General features: G+C 41.3%; 1 protein-coding gene across 1 annotated transcript in view; it reads right to left on the reverse strand.

Moving 5' to 3' along the window:
* Positions 1–18,257, reverse strand: part of LAPTM4B (lysosomal protein transmembrane 4 beta) — a gene marked incomplete at its 3' end in the record, with an annotated part of 58,346 nt that extends 40,089 nt beyond the window's left edge. Inside the window, exons 1-2 of the mRNA XM_080339059.1 lie at positions 18,069–18,257; positions 1,223–1,334 (exon numbers count right to left, since the gene is read on the reverse strand). Coding sequence (XP_080195185.1) covers positions 1,223–1,334; positions 18,069–18,164 — 208 coding nt within the window. The 5' untranslated portion in view covers positions 18,165–18,257. The remainder of the gene's footprint in view (positions 1–1,222; positions 1,335–18,068) is intronic.
* Between the last annotated feature and the right edge of the window lie 825 nt (positions 18,258–19,082).

Consider the following 19,082-nt stretch of genomic DNA (forward strand, 5'->3'; position numbering starts at 1 on the left):
CCAAGGTTAATCTCTGAGAATTAGGACAAGGCAGTCAGTTTTAATATGTCAGAATCAGCTGGGAGCCCATCTGTATCTACTATGGTCCTTACTTTCTTAAATCCAGTTATATAAAAAGGACTTTTAGTTGAAAGTTGTAGGTGGTTTTTCAATGAAGACACAATAAAGTAGCAATTGCCCCTTATTATTAATTAAATGTAGGCCCTCAAGGTGTATCTGCGCTACAGAACTTGTGGAAATAAACGTCTCTTAACTGATACCCACACCATGGATGCACCTGTTTTGCTTACACGTGAGGTTATTCCTTTTCCTACTGATCTTTCTACTGACTTCAGTAGGAATGGTGAAAGGACATGGAGCATTATGCTGTAGATAAGTGTGATTCTGAGCAGCAAGACACCAGTGTAACTAGTAGGAGATCTTGTTTCAGATTACAACAGTCTCGTGAAAAGAAATTAAAATAATCAGACATTTTAATCAAAACCACTTTGAAGCAAAAGTTTTCTAGATACAACTTAAACAGTTAAAGTAGATCAAGAAATCAAACATAATCAAAAAATCTGAAACATTCTTGGAAGAAAGAAACATTTGCAAAGGATAGGAGGTTTTTGCAGGAGATATAAATGGCCTGGCTCACCCTTCCCTGAAACTGTATTGAAGATTGATTATCATGCCTTTTGGTGAGAGAAAGAAGCAACATTGTGTTATCATTAACATACCTATGACTATACAGTTAATTGTATATTTGTATCTATCACAACAGGTCATACCATGTGTATTTGGGGGCGTGCATAAATATGTACAACACAAATGAACACATTCAATGAGTTACATAAATAGCAGTGAGGGTTCTCATGCATGTGCAAGTACTGTGGGACATGGTGTTGGGAGGTGCAGAGGGTCCACATCCCCCTGCATCTTGCAAAATCCTCCTGGGACTTTCAGCATCATGCTCAGGGATAACATCTCCATGTCAAGGGTTGACTCTGCCTCTGCCAAGGCAGGACACAGCAGAGCAGATGGATTACTAATAGGTAACAGATAAAGTCACTAATCAGTAACCAGTTTGAGCTGTGCCATGAATACACCTTTCATAATAAAAAGGCATATGTAAGATACTAAGGTGAAGCAATAATCAAAGCACAGTAATTACTGAAATGATGGGACAGTTACATAAACACTGGAGCAATGAGTGTTAGTTATTTCAACAGTTTCTACTTACTGGCATCATCCATAAATTCAAATTCACCCCCTAATTCAGCACTGGTTAGGTGGTACTGGTCAGGATCGGTCAGGGCGCTCAGTAGAATCAGTAATACCACCGAATTGATAATCTACAGAGAGAAAAAAAGCAAGAGGGTCAGACTGAAAGTAATCAGTGAAAAACCTCTGGGCAGGATATTCCCACCACAGTCTGTGCCAACTATAACAGAGGCTGTTTTCTAACTGTACAACTGTAGTATTTAACTAACACTACAATTAGTTTCTTTGGGTTTGTGTAAAGACGACCTATTTCTTCCTCAGGTGGCAGCAGGAAAATGAAATACGGATTACCTCTTTTCATTCCAACTCTCTCCCACATCATCAGACAAGTTATTGTTGCTCTTTCAAATTACAAAACATGTTAGTACATCCACTTCAGTTTGTTCTGCTGCAAAAACTAAAATCAATTTAAACCAATCATTTTGAGATTATTACAAATGAGTGCTGTGGTCAAGGATTATTAGCATTGCAGAGCTGAAACTGGGGACAGACGCTCTAAAATTGCTAGATGATCAAAGAGGAGCTGATTCGCTGGAAGAGGCTGAATTTTAAGAGGCCGTGAGTGACAAGCTGATGCACATGAGCTGCTAAAGCAAGGGGCATTGAGGGCATGGGAGTAGGTGGCAACGTGAGCCCAATGTCTGATGCACATGTTCCTGTGTCATATGGCACAGAGAGACATTCATGTACACTAAGGCTTTGACTATGAAATGCAATAAGTGACTTAAATGCAAGAATATAGCATTGAGTGATTCAGCAGAAGCGGATTGTCAAGTATCAGCTACGAGAGCAATGCAGAAGTAGCCAAGATTTATATTTTAAAACAAATCTGAAAAAATGCTCACATCACTGTGAAGTGAAGAGGGCTAATTGCAGAAAAGAAGATTGCTCAGCATGAAATAACACAGCCTGACTAAAAGATTATTCTACAGAACTAGGAAGATAACTGATAAACAGGGAAATGGAGAAAAGAAAGCTGATAATAAGAGTATGCTGGGAAAACGTGGATTTTATTGCTTTGGTTCTCACTTCGAAGTCATCCTAATCTTATCGCAGGTTACTAACAGCAACAAAAAGGTGTAGGAACACAGGATATAATAAGACATGAACAGTCTAGCAAGTTTATTGGGTAAGATAAATGCTTTCTGATAGGCAAATTACATCAAGTTTAGCTGATACCAGATCTGTTAGCAATTATTCTTGAAAAACTGTTGAGAATAGATTCAGTTCACTAAATGGAAAGGGCAAGAGTTTACAAGCATTCCTTTACAAACTAGGAAGGCCATATAAAGAAATTCTGGCTAGATTGTGAGATTTAGAATAAAATAAACCCAGGAACAGATAATCAAACTTTCTCCCCATTTCAGATTTGCACAGACATAATCAACAATCACTACAGACTTGTCAAGGACAAACTGTAATTAATTAATCTTATTTTCCTTCCCTGACAGGCTAAGAGGCCTTGTAGAGAGGGCAAAAGCAGTAGGTATTACCCCTTTGCTCTTAGCAAGACTTTTGACATTATGAAGTTTTCATAAATGAGCCAGGAAAACTTGATTCGGTTGAGAGTGTAGGAAGATGAGTGCACAAACAGCTGGACAGTTGTAATGAAAGAATAGTTGTCAAGGAATTCACAACCAGCATGGCAAACATATTGATTTGGGTTTTCAGCATCACTGAAAGATTTGGTATTTCAGGCAACTTGTGACTTGTATCCTTCTTTAATTTGTAGACAAGGCCAAGCCATAGGCACTTCAGGAGACAAGATTAGAAAAGTTTTGACCAACTATGGCAGAATTCAGACAACAGAGCACAGTTCAGTACGAATAAGCATAGAACATCACATCTGTGACAAAACTGCAGAAGAATGAAGAGAAACAACTGAGTAGGTAACAGTTCTTAAGAAAGGACTCTGGGTATGACAAGGAATAAACTAAACATGACTCAGTGCCACCCCATGAGTTCCTCCGTGCAGCAGCACAGTGGTGGGCAGCACTGCAGGAACCTGGGTAATAGACACACAAGTCATCCTCCCACTCATCCTCCACAGGGCCTCTCCTGTTCAAAGCCCTTCGCAAACGTACCAAGAAAAACCCCAGGGAGGATCCTGCAACAGAACAGGGGATGTTCAGACATCTGGAAAATGTGGCTGACCAAGACAAAAATGGAGTTTAGTGAGGAGAAGGTGGAGGGAGAGGTCTCAGTCTTCTATAAGCAGAAAGGCGAGGAAAAGAAAGAGACAAAAGATTTTTCTCCAGATCTACTGGGAGATGAGTAAAGTAAAAGATTCAAATTACAGCAAAGGAAATTTAGGTTAGGCAGCTTGCTGAACAATAAGAATGATCAGACAGCAGAAGAGATTGTCTGGAGGGGTTTGAGATCTTCATTACAGCATATTTTCATAGAACAGTTAAATAGCCTTGTACTGGGAGTGCTGTAGCCATAGATGCTCTTGCCTTGACTTTGAAGACAGATGACTCAAGATTCAAAGTTATATTCTATAAATCCTTTTAATTTAAAAAATTACGTATAACTTATTGTTACAATCCAGTTCTTACTTTATACTCTTTTCTGGAAAGTTAGAGGACATATGCCAGTAATAGATATATGTTACTTAAGAAGAGTACTCAAAATAACCAAGCAATCAGAAGCTATAAACATATATAGTGTTGCTATTTTAAAGGCATACAAATTTAATCTTCCATACAGATATAGTCAGGAAGATTCATAAAATACCAACCTAGGCACTCTACTTTCTCCATATGGATATGTCCAGATTCAGATTATGTGTTTGTCAGCATTGCCTTTAAGTCTCTGTATAAGACAGAGATTGTGTTTGCCTGATCTGAAGTCTGCTGCGGTCAGTAGGAATCTCTCTAATGCTCTTTAGTGCATCACTTTTCTGTTCTATCAGGTTGTTCTCTTGAGATTCTCATAATCTCTGAGCACCTTCCAACTGTGCTGTCAGCAGCAGAAGTGAAATCTACCACATGTTTATTTGCTCACCCTCTCTCTGAGAAGAAATGTGTGCACAGTAGGGTGTACTGTATTTGTTAGGGTTTTTATCTTGTTTTGAAAGTGATGTGATTGTTGAATTTTGAAAAATGCTTTAATGCATAAATTTAATGTGCCTAAAAACTTACTGATGTAGCATCTTCCAAGGACACATAATCAAGGACAAGAGCATTAAGTGATTCCCTGTTGCTACATGCAGTTGGCATGAGACTTGAAATCTCTGTTCTAGGAAAAAAGATTTTTCTGCTCTCTCAACAGGGCAAAGAATTCCTTCCTTCCTTACATTCCTCCAGCAACAAATAATGTAACAATTAACAATGCTTAGAAAGCATTTTCATTATTCAAAGTTTCAGTAAGTACCTAGGCCCTATACTTTCCCAATGAGACACCGACTTGCTTTTGTGAATGGAGACACAGAAACACGTTCATGCAGCAGGGTGGTGTTCAGCAGTAAGAATAAATTGCACAATTTTCCACTATCAAGTCAGAAATGTGACCACTGGGTCCTGCTGCTGGTTACAGCCATCAAGCTACCCAGAGTTATAGGGGAGGAGCCCTGGGAGCACTAACAGGTCTTACTGGCCCTGGTCAGCTCCTTCCCCGACCGCAGCCCATGGCCCAGGTCTCTATTTCAGCTCAGGCTGGGGTCATCACCCCACTCGTGTGTCACCACAGGGTGCCAGTCTCCAGCCATGCTTCCTAGGTGGACTCCTTGAATGTATGTTGCAGCTCGTCTGCAATTGTGTCCCTGGTCACGTCCCCTTTTGCTCCTGGTTGGGCTGCCTCGATGGCCCCTGGCCCTGGTTTATTATCTGCCCCATTACCAGCCCCCAGTTCTGCACCTGGGCTAAGCACCTCCAGGATGGTGCCCAGAGTGGTCTAATAAGGGACTAGACAGAAAGTCCTAGAAATGCCCAACTGTCCTCTTATCCTGATTCAGAAATAAAACAATAATTTAAAAAATCCCCAAATCTTGCTTCTCTGGCAAGCAGGTGGAATACATCCAGCTTCTTGTCAATGTAGAGGAAAATAACTCTGCTTTGTAGAGACCTCAGAATATGTCATGAAAAGGGGAAAACAGGACATATTATGGAGGATATAGGTAGTCCAAATATTGGAGCATTACTTGGATTTTCTGATCTGGGCTTACAAAACAGCTTCAGATTTGGGTAGAAGATATTTTAAACAGCAACAACTGCGTGAGAGAAGGTGCATGCAGGCACTAGGGAGAAAGGCAAGAATGTGCTGAGAACAGGACTGGCATCGTCAGCTGCTGCTGCTGCTTCCATCTGTACTGTGATAAAGAGCCAGCAGCTTATGTGTGATGTGAGGCAGCTCTGCTAGAGGGAACGTGCAGTGTTTAGGATGCAAGGAAGCAACAGCAGACAGCATCCAGCATTTAGAAACTGTATAATGCACTAACATTTCAGACCTCTGCCACCAATGAGTGTGCTGTCTTCTTTTCCATATCATTTGTTCCAGAGATCAGCAGTGAACTGTGGTGACCCGTGGAGATAAAATGCAGGGGAGGGCAGGTGTCAGGAATCACTGTATCAACAGGTGATGAGAAAATGAGTACCACCATAATTTCAGACCCTTCACAGATGTGCAGCTGCACCATATCTATCCCAGCTTACCTGAAATAAAATTAGCTCCAGTAGCTCCTAAGAGCATGCCATTAACATAGATCTTTTTGCTGATCCCTAAGACAAGTAGAGAAATGCTCAAGCCAGTGACTTCTATAGATGTCCATAAATACGAAAAGATGTGTCAGTGCTTACAATGGCATAATTTGTCCCTGCCTCCTCCAGCTTACAGTTAAGAACTGAAATAAATGCTCTAATAAATGAGTTTAGAAGAGGAAATATTAAGCTTACTTTAACTTTACACACTGTATCAAAAGTACATCAATGTTTCTTGTTGCAGTCCACAGGGTGCCCCCTACAAATATTCTACTACAGTTCTCCCAAGACTTCCCAGTGTAGGGAAGAGAGTTCCTTATATTTATGGGAAAAAAGTAAGAAAACTCCCCAGCTTTATTCATATTGAGGGTTTAATTTATAACTGAATCCATGAATGTAACTGTCTGGATGCTATCTATGCGGTGAAATATGTATGTACACTGTTAAGCCTGGGTCTGTTTTCAGCCTCACTGAACTCAAGAGAGATTCACTTAAGCACACTACTTAAATCTCTGAACTGGCGGAGCACTAATTCACCTCCTGTGCTCCCTGTCAGGGTTCTAGGGAGCTGGTTTAATGACAGTGAACAACCCAGTAACATTTGAGTATAAAACCCCCATACTCCTAGATAAGGGTAGAAAACTAAAAGAACTGTAAAGATAAACTTTGCTTTTACGATATAGAAAATAATGAAAAAAGATTTAATGAAAAACACTGTCATTCTGAGTTAACCCCCAGTTTTCTGTAGTCTATATTTTTGAATTAGCTAGTCACCAAAAACATCACTGTAGTTTACTCTGCAGTCCTGTATCTGAGAGCTACCAGATGAAAACAGAGATGATGTTTCTGAACAAAAATGGTTGTGACTGAGCATTAAATAACAGCAGATTTCTCTGAGAACTTTGGACAGTGAGCCATCTGGGGGTGCTGCTGACCAAGGCTCCTAAACCTTGGCCAGGTTTCGAACTGGCACACACAATTCTGGCGTATTAAAAACCAAACCAAAACAAAAACACACACAAAAACCAACCACCACCACAACAACAAAAAACAACCAACCAACCAACCAACCCACATAAAACTGACAGGGTTTAGTTTGTTGCCCTCTATAGAGATATTACTGAAGCAAATCACCAATGACATTAATTTTACTAGAAAGAATTCCTAAATGCTTTTAATAAAACTGAAGAGAGTCTCAAACAAAACCCCATGCCCTCCATCCCCCTTCAAAAAACTCAAGGTAAGTTTATGACTCTGGGTGTTCATTCTTATAGAAACAAAACTCTAATCTTAAAATATTTTGCTCCTTGAAACAAATTTAACAACAGAAGTTTGTAAACATTTTAGAATACTTGGATATTTGAAGTCAGTACTACTGTTAGAAAAAGTAAGAATGCATGAAAAACATATACTTAAGTCAACATCCTTAATTGTCACTGTCTACTTTTGCCTTTCATTCAGCATGCTTTGTTTCACTGAAAGGGTTGTCAGGCATTGGAACAGGCTGCTCAGGGAAGTGGTTGAATCACCATCCCTGGAGGTGTTTATAAAAGACGTGTAGATGTGTTACTTAGCGACATGGTTAGTGGTGGACTTGGCAATGTTAGGTTGAAGTTCTTTTCCAATGTAAATGATTCAATGATTCTATGTTCTTTGCATTTTTCTTGCTTTTTTCTTCCAGCATTGAAGACATTAATAAAAGCGATAAGAATTTAATTCATCAAGAGGACAAAAGAACCCTACAAAAGGGGAGGGGGGGAAATCAAATCAGGGTTTAATGCAGCAGTTCAGTGTTGATTTGCACTATCTGGGGCACCTTTCCCAAAATTCTTTGTTAGCACTGATGATGAGTTAATGTTTATGATGTATTGTTCTCTCTCCCTGCTAGACACAGTATATTTATTTATTAATATTTATTTATTTATTTATTTATTTATTTATTTATTTATTCTGAATTCTGATTAAAGAGGTAACGAAGAGGCAATTTAGAAGTAAAGCTTTTACAACTGTCAGACTGCCACAGACAATGTGAGAAGGAATTAGGTGTTCCCGCCGTGTGCCCAAGTTTCTTTACAGATCTCATGGCAGCAGTTCAGTCCCCTTCTCCATCAGGGTACCCAGGACCCAGGAGCTACATCGCTACATCTGAGCACACATCCTTGAGTGGCTTAAACTCCTAGGGAAGGCAGAGCAAGAGAATCCTGGCTGTCAGAGTAGATACCTCTCATTCTTTTTTTCCACTGTGCAAGCCTTCTGCCTTGTGCTAATGAAAATGTTTGAGCTCTCCAGTGCTAGGGAACCAGCTGCAGATGTGTTAGTTATACACAAAATAATGAATGGTCCAAGGAAGGAAACTCATCCACACTGGAATCATAGAATGTCCTGAGTTGGAAAGGACCCACAGGGAACATAGAGTCCAGCTCCTGTCCCTGCATATCACAACCCCACAGTTCACACCATGTGTCTGAGGCTGTTGTCCAGTCTCTTCTTGAACACTGTCAGGCTCACCCAATGAAACATAGCAGTCTGAAGGCAAACAGAATGGTGGCTACATAGAGCTGGGTTAAAGGAAATCCTTCACCCCTTTCATGAGTGAAAGTCATTACCAGCCATTATTACTGAAGCCAAAAGGTTGGAGGAATACAGAAAAGGATGAGCTATTCATTCACGTGCTTGGTCATATTACAAAGCATCTTAAAAACAGAATATAAGCCTTTGTGCTTCAGGTTGTTGCCCAAACTTAAACTAATAGTAGAATTAAAAAAAAAATCTTCTCTGCACAGATTGTTCCTTCTTACCTCACTGTGTAGTTTCTCAAAATGTATGTTTCTGGCTGTTACATGAAATATTGTACTGAAATAGGGAGAGCATTAGTCAGATCAAAAGCAGCAATTAAATTTTTATGTCCTTTAATCTGGAGAAGACAGGGCAAAGCCTGTAATTCTTGATGCTTATTTTTCCAGATTACTCGTGAGAAATCAAGGAATGATCCAAGCAGGCTCAGACTAGCATTTTACAGACTGCATATTATAGAGAGCACATAATAAAAAGCTGTGCAAAATATTTTAATTGCTTTATATAAAAACTCAAGTTTGATTATTATAATCACACTAAGCATTGAAATTCAAAGGCTATGTTGATTAAATTGATATAGGAAGTCCAGCATAATTTATCAGCACTCTTCTATACAAATGATTCAACTACTGCCTATTGCCAGCCTTTTAATGGTCCTAAAACCAAAACCACAAGAGGTCTGTTACTAATGAAATATGGTAATGACTAAATTTATAAAGGAAAAATTAGATGGATAGACTGTGCAGGATGCACACTGGAGGTTTCTGCTTCCCTAGAGATAGAGTTTAATTTGTTATATACTTAATCTTAGTCCTGTCAGGTTTAAGGAAAGAGGATATTTGTATGTAAATTAGTTGGTGGTTTCTTTGTTACTTTTACTTTGTATTTAAAGGAAGTCGAAACTGTTTCTGAGCAAGGTCTTGAAAATTATTACTGAGGTCTTCTGCCCAGTCTTGGGAAATAAAATCATATACCCACGTTCAAATCATAACATTGCCAGACTGACTCACAATTTCTACTAAAGCACATCTCGGTTCAGGATGCTGCGGAGAGATAGCAAAAAATTGGTATGCATCAAAACCTTATTAGAAAAAGAGTTGTTCAACTGCTCAGTTGGGATATGTCTTTGACTACAGAAATTAATTTTCGAGTTATGCAGGTGAGTCTTAAAGGTTGAGGGCAGACCTGTGACAGACTCGTTATTGATGTGATTTATGGCAGCTCCCAGGGGTCAGAACCTTAGTGTGGACCTCTGACAGAGGATGGGACAGCGCAGCTGTAACAGAGCAGCTGAGTACCTGGGCTGGACTGACCAAGGCAGCTGGCCCTGGCCAGCAGCTCACATGTCTCACCCACACCAGCCCATGATGCTGTCCGTGCTCAGACTGACTTCTAGTCACTGCACTGGTGAGAGGAGTGTGCCCCAGCTTTTGACAGCAAGCCACATATGTCCACTTAATTTAAACAAACAAATAAATAAATAAATAAATGATAATGAAAACCCACACCAAACGTTCGATCGACTATTCTTATGTAGTCCCCACAGGCAACATCCACAGATGCCATGCAAGGGACCAGGGCTGTCAGTAGTAAACTGCATCTTTTCATCACCCTGCAACCCAGGGCAGTTATTTAGTTATGCAAGGAAGAAGTGGGCATAGCAAAAAAGGATGGTATGGTACAGATAATTATTGAAATAGTAAATAACATGATCACATGCATCTGACCTACCTGGGCACAGCTGCTTCACATGTGGAATATGCACCTTTACAAGGTGAAAATCTCCCACAAACCTGTGTTTCTGCCAAAAGCATTTGTCCTGTCTTTTTGAAGTAGATTAATATATCTCCTGATAGAACAAGACCCTGCTCAGCACAAGCCAGGAATGAAATTAAAAACAGCCACAGCACTTTAAAAAGCTCTCTAAAGGCAGAGGACCAGGATGAGGGTAGTCAGCGCTGACTGCAGACATCTGAAAGAGAGCAGACCCACGGAGGTCCAGGAACAGTGCGTTAGGCACAAATCCAGATTATTTCCTCTGTGATGCCTTCCTGGCATATTCACTACCTCAGATTGACCAGAGGCACTCCCTTGCACCTTCAGCAGTGAGTGTGTGTTTTCTCTTCCTACTCTACTGTTTGGAAATTTGAGGCTTTAAACCTCCAGCCCAGATGCAGAAAAGCACAGAAAATCCCCTGCACATTTTCACTTTAAACTTCCAGAGTTTTACAGTCAAACCATGAGACTCACAATAAAGCCAGAGAAGAAGAAAGCAATCAAGGAAATTAATTCCTGGCTATTTTGCAACATCCGTTCCATATGTCCAGGAATATATAAGACTAATTGCATTTTCACTGACGTCAGTCTAATCAACCATCAGTTTACGAAGCTTAATGTGTTCTCTTCTGGCTCACTAGGAGATACATATTAACCTTCAACAGAACTTCTAAACACATTTTACTTGATTAATGTAATACCTCCTCTCCTTTTTATAAATACATTCATGATTTTTGTATAAAAAACCCAAATGTAATTATATCATACTGGACTTTTAATGGGTTTCTTACCTTTAACAAGTATTTATGTAAACTTTGCTTCTCTAACAACCAACTATCTGTTTTCTTACTGGAGGAAGACAACAGTTCTTTGTAATCTCAGAGAATTTATTATCCAGTTGAAGGCATTACTAAGGAAAAAAAATGTATTCTATGAAGTTTTGTATTTTCTTGAATTGATAACTCTGTTGATTAGAAGAGACAACTATGTCATTATCCTGGAGAACTCTTGCAGATTATCAGCTATGATTGCAATGATTCATATAGTCTGTGAAAAATCCTACTGTAGTATTTGGGAATATAAGAAAATATGCATATTTAAGGGGATTAGAGCCTAAAGGCATTTTTAGAAAATTATTGTGCTGTGTTACAGACTAATAAACAATTTAGTAAATACATGGACTGTCCAAAAGATGCTTACAAGAAATTTTAGCCCTCTAATGACTTTAAAAGTTGTTAAAATCATCAATAAACACACGGATGTATGACAGAGTTTGGGGAGAACTGACAAAACGCTGTTTCTGCTCCTCTCTGCAACACAGCGAACATACAAACCTGGCTATTTTCACTCAGAACAGAAAGCACAGGCAACTTGGGATATGGTGTACTGATTTATCCATCTTTTGTTCAGATCATCTTTCTGGCCTGCTCATGGATTGATTCTGTCACCCAGAGGTGAGTGATTACAGTCTTTGCAAGCTGTCTTATTGACTGTGTGATTTAAATTCATCACACACAGTACTTCACTTTGTAATTTAACTGATCAGGGCCTGAAAAGTTAATTGGAGAAAGGAAGTGGGATAAGGTCCTGCACTGCAGAAACCAGCCTGGGTTTATGCGTGGTGGAAGGAGTTCCTTAAGGTGTTCTCCAGAAGCCATTCTCAAAGCAATTACCTGTTATGTTATTTAATACTGTCTCTCTAGAGAAGTTACAATCAGAATGTAGTTATCAAGAAGGTCCTTCAGACAAGACACATTTTGTTCACACTAACAATCATTGCTGGCCTTTATTCTTTGCTCTATCATGTCTAAAATGCACACGTATGTCTTCAGTTTCTTAAGAAAATACCATGCAGGCCCTGAGCAGATATTTGTGTGCAGGATCTGTCATTTATTTCCCACTGGTCCTGAAGAAGATAATGAAAAGGATGCGAACCACTCCAAGAGCAAATACCCTGAACCTCCTCTGATTCCAGTCTCAGTAGAATATTCAACCTGTGCATCAATCATACAGGGAAGCCTTTGAAAGTAGAGTCCATAATTGGTTTTATTCATAATGAACTCCAAGTTTTCTTTCCACTCTCCTTAAGAGCAAGTATATGTACAGGAAATGTCCACTGAGTTACTTGAAAAAGTTACTGTTTCTTTCAAGATCTCAGCTTTCATTTTATGACAGGAAGTACAGACAATAGAAAAGCTAATGATAATTTTATAGACACAGCACTTGGGACATAAATACTGCAGCCATTTCCACTACAAGAATTGGAATTCTCATGTCATTTCAGATTGTATCACAACTCCTTCACCTGCCAGTGGAGGAATCTCACCTGCTGCTGACACTACATCTCCTACCAAGGGACAGGAATTAGCTATGTCGTTGACACCATCCAGCTCTTCCTCCTGAACATAATGTCCAGGTCTGGGCCACAAAGGAGCAATTACCTGGTGGACTCCTAGCGAGCCCCATTCTGCAAGACTTCTTTTCCCAGTGCCACCAGCATTGAACTGTTAGTGGAGGCAGTAAAGTGCCTGCAGGGTGACCCAGCCCAACATCCCAGTTGTATCACACTGCCACGACACAGGCAACAACATCCTTGGCTAGTATGAAGGTTTAGAGTCTTCAATGAGCTGGCTGATGTACTACAACCATTCATATATAGATAAAGTTGGAGATCCTTTATTTGTTAGCCAATTTCATTCTATATAAAAACAAAGCAAACTGACTTTCCAAGTAAAACACAAGGCCTCGTACTTTTGTTCATCCAAATTCCCACAACCTTGTGCTGGGATTGCAAAGTTTCCAATTCCCTGTAATATCAGGCTTTCTAAAGTTGCAGTTTCCCCACTTTCACAACTTCAGGGGTTTTTTTTCCGTTTTCAAAATCTCGCAACTCTCACAGGTTTGAAGATAATTAATAACATAATCTTCTCTTAGAATTTCTTTTATTTTCCCTGAAAGGGCCTTTTCATCATCTTCAAGGGACCCACACTTACAATCCCTTGCTGATGTGGGTCTCAAACAGTGTTATGATGTTTGCAGGAGTTACAGAGCACCTTGGAAGGACCTCCCTGTAGGTATATTTTGTTTACGTGTGCAGTCAGTGCTGACCTCCATTCCCTGCCAAGTAAGCCAAGATTTCAGTAATCTTCTAACTGATATTTAAGCACATTGCCATACATGCTGTTTTGCATGGGGCTTGGAAAAGGCAAGGAAATAAGTGTTGTTCAATTGTAAAATATATACCTTGATTCTCTTTTTGACGTTAGGTCAAGTGCACTCTACTGATCTCAGTAGGGTGTCCAGCCTGTAAATCAATGAGCCCATAGTAACCAGGGTTTTCCTTTCAGTATAAAAAAACCACTACCAGTACATGTTTTATCCATATGGATACAATCCTTTTATTAAAAAATGACTGGGATGCAGACAGAAATTATGCATTTTTGCAACTGTATATTCAGAAAAGTCTGGAACTGAAATGTCACGACTAGCAATTCATGGTGATCTTTCCACAAATAGCAGCACAAACCTTGAAGCCACCCTGGTTAAAAACTTCGCCTTGCTCTATTTATGTTCTTACTGCACGTCCTTCAGCCGCACAACCTGATAACTGCCGGTTATGAAAGGTTCTCGGTCTTCCATGCGTTTTTATTTTTAGCCCCTAAATGCTGGGCCCCGGGGAGCAGTGGGGGGCAGCGCGGTGCTGCGGGCAGATCGGCGGCACTGGACAGCTCTGCAGGACCAGGGGAACCGGGGGAAGGAGCAGCCCGTGCCCAGGGCACTGCTGCAGCGGCGCAGGTAGCAAGCGGCCACTGGGCACCCATCACTCAAAAATGAAAGTTTTAACATTAGGTTTATTTATTTATTTTTATTTTTTCTGAATGGATGCCTTAAGGTTTCGTCTTCCCCCCCTCCCAAGTCACTGGGAAATAATTCCCTTTGTCCCAGTTGGTGCCAACGGAGCCTCAGGGTGTGCATAAACCCCACTGCTGTGTGTCAGGAGAGTGGGAAATCCTTCCGTGACACCGTCGACACATGTGACATTGCTCCTTCTTTGTGTTTCACATAAAGAAAGTGTAGTCGATTTACCCAGGAAGAAGATAAGCTGTGTTTATAAATGCTCTTAACAATGGGGATGTTATTCTGACTCACCAGAACCAATTGGGTCACTTGGAACTAACACAAGTGCCAGCCTTGCCCTGGACTCCAGCACCCCAGGGAGATCAGAACTGAAGCTGAATCCTTCCAGCAGTGTCACTGCTTTGAACAGCATGCTGATAAAGCTGCCTACAACAAAACTGAGCTGCTGAAAGTGACTTTCTCATGTTCCTTTTTTTTTCCAAATATGACACCTGTGAGACATTCGTGCCCAAAATGTTCCTGCATTAATTTGTGATCTCTGACTTCATGTTTGATACAATGCAGAGAAGTGTAAATTCTATGCCAGTGGGACAAAACCCAAAGATTAATAACCATCTGAGCCAAAATGGTCCTTAGGTTTTGAAATAAATATTAACTCCAGCCAGCCCTATTACTGCCATTTTAATCTCCAGCATAATGTTTGTATTAAACATTGCAGCACCCCCTGTTAAGCTTTTCTACCCAAGGCAGCACACTGATTCTTGAAGTGCAGACTATTTTGCAACCCAATTAGATATTATTTTCAGGAAATTTCCTCCGGTTGATACTTGGCTGCTCCGCCCTTTACAAGCTACTTTCTACATTGAAGGACTTGCTGTATGATAGAATATATAATGTATTGTGTATACTATATTTCAATATAATGTAACGCTGTTTTATATCATATTGTTCTAGATGCAGTACCTATGGCTGTACTAGGAAGAAACAACTGCAACGCAACAGCTATATAAACATTAGCTTTCTGAGATCCATTATGTTCTAAAATAGAGCAAAGTTAAATATTTATTTCCCAGCTATTGATACTTTATAAGATGGTTGTAAGGGTCCATGGCTGCTGGGCATGCGTTGGAAATGGACAGTGTTCCTTCCCCTTGCCTGTGGGGTAAAGTGCCATCACTATTCAGCCCTCATGACTCCACCTGCACTCAGCTCCCCACTCTCTCTGCTATTTGTAATATCTCAAGCATCCAATTAAAACATAAAGACAAAAGAGCTAAAACATCATCCCAGACAAATGCACTATTTTTTCCACATTTACTCAGACATGAAATTCTGCCTCCTGAAACTGTACTAACTCAAAACTGGTTCAACATGTCAAAATTGTAAAAGCCTATCAAAACTTTCAAGCTACTATTTTCTTTCCTTCTTCAGGAGTGCAGCATCTGCTACTGACTCACGTACTCATAGTCATAGAATTAATAAAACTTACATTTCACAGTAGAGAGATATGAAAAAGCAAAAATAAAGCCATTCTCTAGAGGGGTGCTTTTTTTTTTCCTCAAGTAATTTCCTGTAAAACATAATGGCAAACAGTATACAGAATACACACAGGTGTGGTGAAAAAAATCAAAGGCGTTCTCGTTTGAACTTTATTTGAGGTAATACTCATAGCTCATGTGTGGTTTGGAATAATGCAACCACCCAAAACGCATGCGGAGAAAAAAATTGCCACTAGGACAGCATCTATTTTTATGTAAATTCTCAATAGTGCGTGGTATCAAATCACAATTGTTGTTCCGAGATAAAACAACACCTGAGATAAAACAGCGATTTTGTATACGGCTTTGTAAACCAGGCCTTTCAACCAGAGTATTTACTCAATGAACTACTCTTTCCTTCCTTACTGCTTCCTAACTTTGTAAGCAAGCAAAAAGCTTTAGTGTTTATTATCAATGTGCATCTAAATTTCCATTTTTAATAGCTACCCTTAAAAATCAAAATATTTGCAATAAAGGAGAAAGAAGAGAAAAAACTTTGCACCCTGACACGTTATGAATGATTATCTGTTTGAAGTCATTCAGAAATCTGCCCTGAAAAAATCTATGAAATCAAAAGAAGCAAAGCAGGAAGAAGTGTAAATCAGGAAATAACTGCTAGTTAGAAAAGAAAACTTACAAACAGATTTTGCAGAAAAATACTGTGTAAAATTGGTGCACTGATATTTAAATGTTATCAACATAATAGGTAACAAAGTCTAAAAGTCTGTCAGGCTTCTTTGTGTCTAAGGCTGGCTGTTGTACTTCCCTCTTCGTCAAATATCTTTAGGTCCACTGAACAGCTAAAATATCTGTATCCTTGTCTTTGTGGAGCCAATGTGAAAAGGCTTCATTCAGCTCAAGGCAGAAAGAAATAACAAGCATGCTGGAAGAAATGTTCAAAAGCTTTCAGGCATTATTAAAACTTACTGAAAACTTCATTGCAGCCAGGCAAAGAGAGGTGTCTTTTTCTGTACTGTCAATATTCCAAATACCACAGAGTGTGGATGTTGCATTTTATTAAACCAGGAGCAAGAAATAGTTCAACTAAAGCACCATTTTCTCAGTGGTGAAATATGTATTTTATAGGACATAGAGCATTTCCTATGATTTCTAGGACATAAATGTCAACCTAGCCTTTTTATTACACTGATTGAATTTACTTAATGAGCTGTCCTACAATGGAATCTAGCCCTGCATTTTTCACTTGCTTCTGAAGGGAATTTCAGTAGTTAGCAAATAAGCTTGAGTCTAATCTGCTTCCGTCTGCAACCATTTTAAAAATGATGCTTGGCAAACAGCTCTACTTGGCTCTGGCTTCAGACAGAGACTGATTTCTCACACCGAGAGACAGGGAGGACTGAGAAGGCTGAGGAGCACATCTACATAACCCAAAGCAACGAACCAGCTCTTATTGCCATGACACATTTGCAAACTCCGCGACGATGGCAGGGCCGGCTCCAGGAAAGCCGATTTTCCTGCATTGCCACCCAAGGGATTGAGAAAAGATTGTCAAACGCAGGAGAGGAACTGAGGTCTTAATGTGCCTCCTCTTCACCAAGTCTTTTCCCTGGCTGAATAACAATGTGTCAAACAACCTCTGGGACTGATGGTAACCCATTAAAGCTGTGCTTCGGCGGTCAGTCTTACGTCCTATAACACTGTCAGAAGAAAGAAGTCTTTCTAGTATCTGATAGCAGCTGCCTGAAAGGTTTCAATCCTCTGCCAGACAGCCACTGGTAATACTGACAGTTATCTGACAAACAAGGAACAGCACTGGTGAGGACACCTGACTTCTTCACGAAGCAGCAACCAGAGATAATAAAACAAGATTTTCTGTGCGGAGTGGTCAGGATCCGGGCAGCCTTGCCCGAGTTAATGCAGCAGTGGGGCCTCGGGGCTGCAGTCAGCCCTGGCCTGAGAAACATCCTTCCAAAGTCCGGGGGAGCCAGGAAAACCCCTCATACCAGGGATCTTCACTCGTTACATTTTCATCCTCAAAACAGCTTTTCTCTGGAGACACTGGCGAGCCTGCCCGTGCTCTGTGTCTGCTGTTCCCATACCCCCTGACCCTTAAACAAACGCATGCTACATTTCCCAATTTAGACAGTCTAAATACCAGCCTCCGCCTTGCCGGGGAGAGATAACCCGTGGGTTAGCAGCGGGGCAGCGCTGGAGCTCACCGAGCACTACGCTGCTAATAATAACATGACTCCTCGGAGGGTTATCTCCGAAAAAACGCCCGGGCTGCGGTGGGCAGCCTCCTCTGCCGAGCAGCAGCCAAGGCTGCCCCTGCGGCCGGTACCCAGCGACCCAGGCCGGGGGGGACACCTCCGGGGAAACGGGGACTGTAGGGGGCTCTTACCAGGTACCAGACGCCGAGGATGATGGTGCCGGTGCGGACATGGCAGCAGAGGCAACAGCTGTTGGAGTAGAAGCGGGCCCAGGGCGAGCTCAGCATCTCCGCGGCTCCTCCGGGCTCCGCTCCGCGCCTCTGACCGCGCCGCTCCGCGGAGGCGGGACCGGGGCCGGGCTGGGGCCGCCCCTCCCGGCGGGCGGGACCGAGTGCGGGGGGAGCCGGCCTGGGCGGCGGCGGGCGGGACGAATCCCCACCAGTTCCCCGGGTGGTGGCGGCACCTCTGCAACCGCGGTGCTGCATCCGACCCCCCCCGCTCCCCTACAAGCACTAACGCCGGCCACCCCACCCAAAAACCCCAGGGCACCGGAGCAATCAGGGCAAGGCACTGAAGGATTTCAAAATACAAAGTGGAGGGAGTTCCGTAAGGTGGCAGCTCGGCATGCGTGTCCCCGGCACGTCAGGGCTAGTGGAAAAGTGCCATTCAAGTGCCGTTCTCCCGGCGGTCCCCCCCACCCCTCCCCAGGCTGTGCCTGGAACCGGTGTGATGAGAGGGAGCCCATGACCATGTTGCCTGAGCAGAGCTTATAGCGATTCTTGACTGGCAAACCGATAGAAATAAAAATCCGTTTCGCTGTTAAAAAATAAGAAAGAAAGTTAACATCGGCGGAGATCATGGAATGCTTTGGATTTGCCCCTACCTGTAGTTAACGCCCTGATAGTGTTGAGGGAAGCAGCATTGGGAGGAAGGGCCCAAAGCTGCATATTCGAGCACTGATGCAAGCAGAACCTAGACGTCCTACCAAGCAGCTTTTCCATATTTTATTATTTGAGACTTGTATCATTCTGTACAGGAAATAACAAAATTCTAACAGGAGGCTTGTATGCCTAGCCTGACCCTAAGAATAACTGATTTACTGCCACCAGTCTTGGCTTACTACCAAATCTCACAATTTATCATTAAGGTATAACATCGAAAAGTACTCAAATATTTCCCTATATGGTTGCTTTTGGGCTTTTTAT

Source organism: Nesoenas mayeri, assembly GCF_963082525.1.
Source record: "Nesoenas mayeri genome assembly, chromosome: 2".
In the NCBI taxonomy this organism is placed as follows: Eukaryota; Metazoa; Chordata; class Aves; order Columbiformes; family Columbidae; genus Nesoenas; species Nesoenas mayeri.